This window comes from Dasypus novemcinctus, chromosome 26 (genome assembly GCF_030445035.2).
Source record: "Dasypus novemcinctus isolate mDasNov1 chromosome 26, mDasNov1.1.hap2, whole genome shotgun sequence".
Classification (NCBI taxonomy): Eukaryota; Metazoa; Chordata; class Mammalia; order Cingulata; family Dasypodidae; genus Dasypus; species Dasypus novemcinctus.
The window spans coordinates 62,171,180-62,182,575 of NC_080698.1; the positions used below are offsets into that span (position 1 = coordinate 62,171,180).

An 11,396-nucleotide genomic window follows, 5' to 3' on the forward strand; every position below is an offset into this window, starting at 1 on the left:
CATATCAACTCAACCAACAATGTACAAAAATATGGGACTTCATTACTACTCTACTATTGTTTTGTCTTCACTTAACGAACAGCACAATCACCATATCAATTAAGTGTCACTATCAAAACCAAGAGTAATTTATTTAATATTTATTCATGAATTTTAAGAATAAGAAGCATGTGAACCGAGTTTGACTACATTCTTATGACAGGACATAATATGATGACTTAGCATAGATATACTGCCATTTATTGTATCAATTGCTGAACTCATTCTCGAAAAGACCGAGAATTCTCAGGCCTGGAATGATTCCCTCAAAAGGATTTCATCCACTTGATGAAACCCTGACTCTTAGTTAAGGTGTCCTTCAGTGCATTTTTCATGGTTTCATTCCGTAGACTGAAGATGAAGGGATTCAGGAGAGGTGTGATCACACTGGAGAAGATAAAGAGTATCTTGTTGAGGTGGAGGCTGCTCTTTTGCGATGGGCGAACATACACAAAGATAGAGACCCCATCGCCCATGGAGACTACAGTGAAGTGAGAGGCACAGGTGGCAAAGGCTTTGCATTGCCCTTGTCCTGAAGGTATCTTCAGAATGGTGGAGATGATATAAGCATAGGAGACTACTGTGAATGACAGGGAGCTGATGAGCAGGACAAGGGAACTGAGGAAATCCAATAGTTCAATGGCATGTATGTCAGCACAAGCCAAGTGGAGGAGGGGAGCACAGTCACAGAAAAAGTGATCAATCTTATTGGGGCCACAGTATGGCAGCCTTGCCCTATAGATGGTGGTTGGGAGAATAAGGAGAAAGCTGCTTACCCAGGAGAATATTACAAGACGGACACAGAATGAACTGGCCATAATCATAGAGTACAGAAGGGGGTTGCAAATGGCCACATAACGGTCATAGGACATGATGGCAAAAAGGATGAACTCAGTGCATCCAGAGAGGAAGAAGAAATAGAACTGGGCAAGGCATCCATTAAGTGAGATGCTCTTTTTCTCTAACAGAAAGCCTGCCAGCATCTTGGGAACAACACATGTGGTGGTTAATATTTCACTGAAAGAGAGATTGCTAAGGAAGAAATACATAGGGGATTGGAGCCTATAATCCAGAAGAATCAGGGTAATTATGAGAGTGTTTCCAAGGACAGTCACCAAATAAGCCAATAAAAAAATGAAGAACAGGATACTCCCAATGACCCTGGTGGTAGGTATCCCAATAAAATTAATCTCTGTCACCATCGTCCAATTGCCTCTCTCCATGCCGTATGGGAGTCTTCTCTCACAAGAGAACCAAGGAAGAGAAAGAGCAAAATGCAGGACTCATTAAAAGAGAATCATCTAAGATAAAAGAAGTTAGGTAATTTTATTTATTTGAGAAATTAGCTACATGAATGAAAAATACAGCTATTATAACATTTTTCTAAATTCTAGAAAAAATATGAAAATCAGTGTTCCTAATAATTAAGACATATAAGAATTGAATTCCATAACAGTTTTTTCTAGCCCTTACATCTCTATTTCATAACCCAAATGATAAGGCAATAATTACCATATACTCATATCTTGTCAATAAATATTTATCATTGATTATTTGAAGAAAACTGCTTTAAACCAATATAAGCAACAAATAGATTCATTTCAATAGTTAAGAATAATTTAATTTTTAACTGATTTTACTTCAGGCATCTGGTTTACACAAAATATTGAATATATTACCAGGTAATTCAAGTCTTAATTTTGTAGGGCAAAGACAAACTGAATACTACCTCTATGTCTTCATGTTTAACTACTGTGAGTAAATAGTATAGCTCAACCAATATTGGTCACTAGAAATGAATTTGCTAATCATCTTTTAGATATTTAATGTGGTTGTCTCCAGAGAATCTTAAATTTTACTAATATGTTCTTTAAATTTTATGGTAATCCATGGAATTTTATCTATTAGTGGAGATCTTTTAAATAGTAAATGAATGAAAAGTTAAAGGAAATATATTTCTATAGTATAAATTTTTTAAAAAATTTTGAGATTTTCTTGGAACAAATTTTTAGAATAAATTATTTTAGACTGCCCCAATAAATGTGTAGTTGCCTTAGCCAGAAGTGTTTGAGAAAATACGAGTGATAGCTCTTATGTTATATAATTAAATTGATAGTGTCAGTGCATAGAGAAAATTCCAAATTTGAAGATGTCATAATAAAGACTGTTATCATAAATGAAAGCAAGCACTTACCAGTAATATGCCATTTTGGTAGGAAAAAAATATCTAAAGAGATCATCTAGCCAAAGAAAACTTGGGAAGAGCAGTAATCAGTTATATCAAGACAAACACATAAATGGATTAAGCTCAACTAGTTTAAGTATGAGACAAAAAAACAAAAAGAAAACAAAAACAGAAGTTAACTTTATTCATTTTGTAAGATATGAACATAATTAAAATGGATAAAAATGTTATTCCTTTTAAACTAGAATGAATTTGGGAATTTAAAAAATTAGTAAGAATAAAAGCGAGTATCACAATAAAATTTGAAACAAATTTCAATTCAGACAATAAAGAAACCCAATAACAAAAGAAGTGTAAGTTGATGTTGTGAAATAATAAATATCCATTACAGATGCAAAAATCTATGAATATATGAGACAATTAAGATTACATAATTATTTTCAAAGTATGTGTAAGCAATACATAGATTAATAGAGAATATTGGCATAAAAATATTTTGAGCCTCTCTATGTTTTCTGATCACTAAAAGAGAAAATGAGCTATGGTATGGATGATGTTAATATTGTTGATGAAGTCAATTATTTATAATTAAATTATGAAAATACATTCAATATTTTATGTGTGTCCAAAAAATGAATCAGTAGAGATAAAGATTGAAACAATTTGAAATCGATATTAAAATAAATTTTCCAAAATATGTGAATATATATTATAATTACAATTAAATACTAGAAATGATTTTTATTTTGAAATTAATCAAAATAAATTAAGTGCAATCTAGCAGAATAACTAATACAATTTTCATATCAACTATATATGTTTACATGCAATCAAACCACAGCAATTTAGGGAAAATATCCCAAACTCCATAAAGACATTATTAATATTATTTCATTTTATTTGTTTAGAAGTGGAAAGCAGAAAAAATTCAACTCACATAAATGTGATTCCAGTGTAGCATATCCTGTCTTTCAACAGCTCCCTTAAGAATCTGGGTTTAGATTGTGACCATGGGGTTAGTGAAGGAATTGTCAAATGGAATACCAGATGGCCAAATATCATTATATTATTGCATAAAAATGAATGAGTCAAAGACCTTCTTAATGTTATTCAGTGGGTGGTGGTGAGTGGAGAACTGGGGAGAGAGCAAGAGAAAGAGATAAAGAAAGAGAAGAGTGGGGGACAGAACAGGGAGAGGCTGATTGATTAAGGGAAGTTAAAAGGAATAAAATCTTTAGACAAAAGGCCTTTGAGTAGATCTTAAGGAAATTGATGAGGAAGAGTGACTTCCAGAGACACCAAGCAATGGAATAATATCAGAAAGCTAAAAAATGGCAAGATTCTATGTGTTATTAAATCAGTAAATTAATTTACTTATGATTATTTAAAATAAATATTCAAAAAATTATTCAGACATTTCAAGACTATACAACTTTCCCTAACATTGAACCCTCAAAGAATTCTCCAACATCTACCATGAGTTGAGGCCATCTTCTTTGCAGGGTAAGATTTTTGTATAACAGGAAATAGTCCCATTAAGTTTCTATGCTCCTTTTCTAAGACATCCAACTTTTCCCCTCAACAATCTCTAACCTTGCTATAGGAAATATCTTCATGCACAGCAGCAATGTCTTAGTCCAGGAAAAAGCAGTAGGAGATTGAACTTTGTTCCATTTTTCTTTCCTTTGAAATTGGTCTTCAGAGACAAGAGGAGGGTGTTTTCATAGGGACTGCTGAGACCAGATCACTTCTGAGGTTGGGCCACTTCCAAATTACCCCAGGACAACTCTGCAGCACAAACCTGAAAGAAAGTCTCCCTGAGGTTAACAAGGCTTTAAAGTCAACACAGGATCCCTCAGGTGAGCCTTTTTATTTAGAAAAAATAAAAACAGCCTAATTTTTTCTCTACAAATTTTGCATTGTAAACTCCACTATGAATCTATTCCACAGAGACTCAAGTAAATATAGAAAAGTTTATTTCCCAAGAGACTTTTTAAAAGCAAAGGAACAAGGAGTTTCAAATAATTTGTATAACAATTTTGATGCATATAGGCATGCACATATGTATGTGTGCATGCATGTGTATATGTGTTTTGAATATAAACTATAATCATGCAGTACTTCAGAGCTGCAGTGAGCTATCTTTCAATATTGGAGAGAATGGAATTCAGTTACTGCTCATTTTTAGTGACTGTAATGAATGTGCAGGTTTATTTCACAAACAGAAATCCATGCAGGCAAAAGCTAAGCTCTACTATTAGGGCTACCACCAATCATTGAACATGTGTGTCCTACACTAGAACTTTGGAGAGGAATTTGAGAGGAGCTAAAATCCATCCCACCCACATGGCCATGACCACCTCTGAACTAGGGCATTGGGGAATCTTATGAAAGCAGTTTCTCTCTTGGATTTTTCTTCAAACTTTTCATACAGAGGGATCATTTTCTCTAATTTCCACTGACATTTCTTTTTTTATTAAGTTGTCTTTTAAAAAAATAAATCATAAAATCATAAATCATAATACATAAATCATAAATCATAAAATGTTACATTAAAAAATATGAGGTTCCCACATACCCCCACCTCCCCTTACCCCACTCCTCCCACATCAACAACCTCTTTCACCATTGTGACACATTCATTGCATTTGGTGAATACATTTTGGAGCACTGCTACACCACATGGATAATAGTTTACATTGCAGTTTACACTCACCCCCAGTACATTCACTGGGTTATGGCAGGATATATAATATCCAGCATCTGTCCCTGCAATACCATTTAGGACAACTCCAAGTCCCCAAAATGCCCCCACATCTCATCTCTACTTCCCTCTCCCTGCCCTCAGCAACTAACTACCTAGGCCACTTTCTCCAGATCAATGCTACAGTTTCTTCCATTATTAATCACATCTATAGTAGAAGAACAGTAAGTTCATGCTCATGCATATTTTATTCCTTCATTCTGTGGATCCTGGGATGATGATGTCCACTCCGCCTCTATATCAAGAGGGGGCTTAGAAACATGGTTGCTGGGTGCAATTTTCCTGCTTGGAGTTAGGTTCCCTGGTGTGGTGGTTGACCATCTTCACCTCCCTGTTAGCCAACCTCTGAAACTTCTTATTCACTAGTTGTAGCTCTTTCAAACATGCATGTAAAGATTTTGTGACCTTAAAAACTTTATTTCTAATCATAGTCAATTATGCATTACATTATGGTTAGCTATGATGGACTATACAAAATGGTTCCTTGGTTTTGCTTATGCGTATTCTTCTTCCTACATTATTCAATAGTTCCTTCTTTCTACAGATAGAATGAAATTATGTCTTCATTAACCTGCAGTGATTTAAACACTTTTTTATATTTCCTATGGTCACAAGTTGAATGATTAGTTAACTTACTTTAGGTACCTATACTATTTCATATGCAAATAAAAACATACACACATATTTTTAGCATTTTGCCCTTAGATGACATTCTACGTGGGTCATGCCTCTCCCTATTACAATTATCAATGATGTTTAGTGTCAGGAAATTGTTTTACTCACTTTGGAACATAAGTATTTAGAAGAGTAGCACAGAGCACATGGTTAAAATATTTGATAAATGAGTAAATGAATTAGTGAATGAATGAAAAAGTGAACAAAATCAAAAAGAAAAGGGAAGATTAGATCTGTTCTAATTCTGGCATTTTTATAGAAAAGCAAAATTTGATAAATGTAAAGATCTTTCTGTAAAAGAATTCCAAATGAATACTCTGCACATTACATTAGAAAACTGAAATATAATATTGTTTTAACATATATTCATGAAGAGTCTGGACTTGAAGAGATATAGATATTCCATAGGTTTTAATTTGATAGATTCAGAAATAACATCCAAAATGAATAACTGGGTCCTGTTGGCAGGATTTGAGCAGGGGAATTGCATATGATACCAACCATGAAGGAACTTTTATATTTATACTTTCTATTGAGTTAGAGTTGAAGAGAAGTGGTTTCAGCTCAATTCCTTCCTTCCTCATTTCAACCACAGACACTGATCATTTCAAAAAATCATATACAGAAAATATGGATTATAAAAAATTATCCACATTAGGTTTGATTTACATATAGAACAGTTTACCCACTTGTGGTTTTCCAAGAATTTCATTTTCTTCCAGATATGACTTAATACAGTGCTAATCAATGTGCATTTCTATAACACCTCCAATCCATACTCAGTCATTCCATATCTGACTTTATATTGTTTCAAACTGCAGAATCACTCAATTGACTGGTAATTTCATGTTTTATTTTTAACTCTGCAAATGAATTTTATATCATTTATAAGCATTAATCTGACTTCATATGTTCTCCCTACTACACAAAATATCAAGGAAAGAGTAAAAATAAAATATAAGGTCAGTTCCGTATTGCTGGACAGATTCAGTTTGGAAGACATTGAGTTATTTCCATATGTGTTTAAATCAGGGAAGCTCTACAAATAGTTCATTACAAGAACAGAAAAACTATCTCCACTAAAATAAGAGGAAAATAGCTCCATAAATTGTTTTAATTAATTTAGTTCTAGCTAATGATCATTTGTCTTAGTTTAATAGAGATGTTGTAAGAAAGTACCACAAACAGGATGATTTAAAACAACAGAAATTTATTGTTTCACTGTTTTGGATGGTAGAAGTGAAAATCAGGTTTCCAGCAGGGAATGATTCCACTGAGACCCGTATGGTGAGAAACCTGTCTTGCCTTGTCCTTGCTTCTTGCAGTTTGCTGTCAATTCTTGGTGTCCATTGACTTGGCATAACTTCAATCTCTGCCTTAGAAATCATAATGGACTAAGGCCTTCCCTACTCCAGTTTGGCTTCATTTTATCTAATAATATCTTCAAAGATTTTCTATCCAAATAAGGTCATTGTCACATGGCTGATGGTAAGGACATCAATTTATGTCATTTTATGTTTCCTAATATACCAATGCCTTGATATTATATCAGATGTTTCCAAAATATTCAACAACTCACTCATTCATCTCTAGGACTTTCTGGATATTAAATCAGACATTCCTATATATTATAATAATATGCACATTTCTCATTAGAAGTGTACAGATACTAAGCCTGTACCTTCACCCATCACTGGAAGTTTCCCAACATTACATCAGTGCCCCATTATCTCAACAAAAGGTATTTCTTTTCTGTATTAGAAAAGATGTTAGTTTACAGAACACTCATTGATAAAACATAGGATTCCCAAATACCACCCTCTTATTAACACCAGTTACCATTTGACATTTTACGACTCTCAGAAAATGTAATGTTCTTGGAACTAACCCATTCTTGTGGGTGTCGGACCTTATGATTGCTTTAGATTCAGTTAAGGGAAATTTTGATAAGATAATTTTGACTGGATTGTTTTAGGGCCTTTGATTTGACTAAGTCAATAAGGCAAGGCCCAGATTAGATCTCCACCCTCTGTCAGAGTCTTATATAAACTGAGAACTAAAAATAGAAATGGAAACACAGTTGCCATTTTACCCTGCCATGTGAGAGAAGACTCCATGATCAACTATAGTTGCAGAAGATAAGAAAGCAACCTGGGAGAAGGTAGAGATCCAGATGGAGAGCTGCCATTTTGCCTTGCCACATGGCACAGTCCAGGATCTACAGCTTCCAACCTTGATGAGACAGCATCTCTGATAATGTCTTGATTTGGATACAAGAAATGTAAGATTTTACCACAAATAAATTCTCATTATAAAAGCCAAATAATTTCTGATATTTTGCCCCAGCAGCTTTAGCAAACTAAAACACCATAGATTTGTGTAGAATATATGTTAAAATTGATGATATCACATTATTATTATTATATATTATTACATAATTATTACTATTGTCTTTATTATTATACCATGTTTTAACTTAGAGTGTAGGGTTTGTAGTAGTGTAGCACCATGATTTTTAAAAATTTTATTAAGTTAGCATATATACCTTCTAACATTTTCCCTTTTAGTCTTATTAATAAATGCATTTCAGTGCTGTAAATTTCATTCACAATTGTTGTACTATCATAACCACCATCCATTACTAAAACATTTCCACCATTCCACACAGGAACTCTATACAGTTTAAGCCTTAACTTCAGCCTTCCCTACCCTCATCCAATTACCTGGTAATCTGTATTTTAAATGCTATGAGTTTGCTTATTTGAATTTTTTCAAATCAGTGAGATCATACAATATTTGTCCTTTTCTATCTGGCTTATTTCACTCAACATTATGTCTTTAAGTTTCATTCATGTTGTTGCATATATCAGGACTTGATTCCTTTTTACAACAATGATATTCAATTGGATTTATCTAGCACATTTTATTTATCCATTCATCACTTGATGGACACTTGGGTTGCTTCCTTATTTGGCAAACATAATTAAATGCTGCTGTGAGCATAGATGTGAAAATATGTTTGAGTTCCTGCTTTCAGTGCTTTTGGGAATTTACCAAATAGTGGGATTGATGGCTCAAATGGCAGTTCTAAACTCAGCTGTCTGAGGAACTGCAAAATTGTCTTCCACAGCCACCACACCGTTTTATATTTCTAGCATGAATGAATGTTCCTATTTCTCTGCATCTTCTACACCATTGTTATTCTCTGTTTTTCCTTTTTTTTTTTTTAAATAGCAGCCATTCCTATGGGTGAAAAATGGTCTGTCATTGTGGTTTTGGTATAAATTTAATTGAGGGCCAAGGATATTGTATATCTCTTCTGCTTTCTGGTCATTTGTATACCTTCTTTGGAAAGATCTCTATTCAAGTCTTTTGTCCATTTTCCCCCTTCCCCTCCCCGTCCTTCTTCTCCTCCCTCCACCCTGATGTTTAGCTGTACATGTCCATTTGCTGTGTGATCTTCTGTATCTATTTCTATTTTTGTCTTCTCTTCTTGTTTTTTCTCCTCTAGGATTCACCAGGATTCAATCCTGGGGACCTCAGATGTGGAGAGAGGTTCCTTGTCAAGTTCCTGGTTTCTGCTGCACTTCACCTTGACTCTTTCCTTCATCTCTTTTGTTGCATCATCATCTTGCTGCATGACTTACTTGTGCAGGCAGTGGCTCACCATGCTGGCAATTGGCTTGCCACATGGGCATTTGTGTGGGCAACTGAATTGCTGCACAGGCTCTTGGCTCACCACTTGCACACTCATGCAGACACTGAGCTCACCACACAGGCACTCAGCTTGCTGCATGTGCACTGGCTCACCGTGAAGGCATGCTCTTTCTTTTCTTTTACCAGGAGGCCCCAGGGATCACACCCAGGTCCTCCCAAATGGTAGGCAGAAGCCCTATCACTTGAGTCAAATCCACTTTGTAGTCCATTTTTTAATTGGGTTGTTTGTCATTTTTGTTATGTTAAAGAATTTCCTTATATATTCTGGATATTAGATCTTTATTGGTTATGTGGTTTCAAATATTTATCCCATTGTGTAAGTTGCTGTTATTCTTTTATGAGAAAATGCTTTGAGGTGGATTTTTAAAAAAATGTGATGAAGTCCCATTTATCTGTTATAACTGTACCCCATTCCTCAGTGAAAATAACCCATTGCAGTATAAATTACATACTGAAAAATGCAGAATATTATAGCATTGACTCTATTTCTCATCAGAAGTTTCCCAATATTATATGTCAGGTCTCTCATTTTACATCAGATGTTCCTTAATATTAAATGAGTGGGTTTCCTTCTATGTAGAATGTTTATCAAAAAAATAAAAAATAAAAAAAAATAAAACCATGCTCATTTTAAATTGGAAAAAAAAATATTATATGAATGCCCCAATTCCTAATTGAAAGCAATGTGATACAGTGTTAGCTACCTATTCCTCCTTTGAGTGCCCCCAAATTATACCAACATTATCATTCCTCATTAAAAATTTCCTAATATTTTACCTGTTCCCACCTTCTTCATTTTAAATTCCCCAATATTTTGGCAGTGATGCAATTCTAAACAAAATTTTTACAATATTATTCCAGAGTTCCTATTCTTAATCAAATGTTTCCCTATTATTACACAGTACTACCTCTACACACAGGGAATTTGTCAATAATATACAAGTAACTGGTTTCCTCATAAGAATATTAATAATATTCCATTATTCCTATCCTCATCAAAATTATTCTGTGTTGTAATAATGAAGCCATTATCCCAGATTTTTCTGATATTTTATCATTGCCCAAATTCCTCACCAGATATTTCTCCATACTGCACCATATCTCTTATCCTTATCAGAAGTTTCCACATGATATACAATTGCCAATTACTTATATAAAGTTTCAGAATATTACATTATTGTTACCATCCTTGTCAGAAGATTCCCAATATTTTATTAGGACACTGTCCTCCCTAGGAAGGTACAAAATATTTTACCAGTGTCAAATTCTTTTTGTTTTCTGTATTTTTATTTTGAAATAAATTCAAGTTAGAAGGCAATTAACAAATAATACAAAACCTCTATAGAGAGCTTCTACATAATTCCTGTAAATAATCAGATTTACCAATATTAACATGGCACCACATTTGGAATTTCTTCCTCCCTCCTTCTCTCCCTCCCTCCCTCCTTCTTTCCCTCCCTCCCTCCCTCACTCCCTCCCTCTTTCTTTCTTTCTTTCTTCTTTCTTTCTTTCTTTTTTTCTTTTCTTTCAATTGATCTATATTCTCAATGTTTGAGAATCGATTGAATTCATTATTCTCCTTGAACACATTACGTACTCTTACAATTCCTAAGAATACTGGTATTCAATTAAGTAACCACCAAGGGTGCAGATATCAATTTAAGAAATTTAACACTGATGTAATGTTTACAGCTTCTATTCCAGATTTTTATATGTCAACAATAATGTTCAGAAGAGGTGGGGCAAGATGGCATCCCAGTGAGTGCACCCTCATCATCTCTCCTGCAAAAATCCAGCTGAGTAGGGACAGAATCCTGCCTGAGTGAGCAGTTTTGGGATCCCACAAAGCAGGTGGTTTCTGGACATGGACCTGGAGAGAGTGTGACAAAAGGAGTACTTGCTCAAGGTAAAATCATGGGTTTTTGACACTAGAACCAGAAGCTGCGGGAAGGCTAGAACCTTCCCCTAGGACTGATAGCCACAGCATTCCCTGAACACTGCAGGTCACACAGCAGT

The 11,396-nt window shown here is 34.4% G+C and overlaps 1 protein-coding gene across 1 annotated transcript; it reads right to left on the minus strand.

Annotated features, from left to right (window-relative positions):
* Nucleotides 1-305: 305 nt before the first annotated feature.
* Nucleotides 306-911, minus strand: LOC131276136 (olfactory receptor 6M1-like). Its single transcript, XM_058288540.1, has one exon. It carries the CDS (start codon nucleotides 909-911, stop codon nucleotides 306-308), a length of 606 nt encoding a protein of 201 aa, XP_058144523.1.
* Nucleotides 912-11,396: the final 10,485 nt, after the last annotated feature.

Excerpts from the sequence above, each read along its gene's own strand:
- LOC131276136 (XM_058288540.1), bottom strand. The coding sequence starts at position 911 with ATGTCCTATGACCGTTATGTGGCCATTTGCAACCCCCTTCTGTACTCT.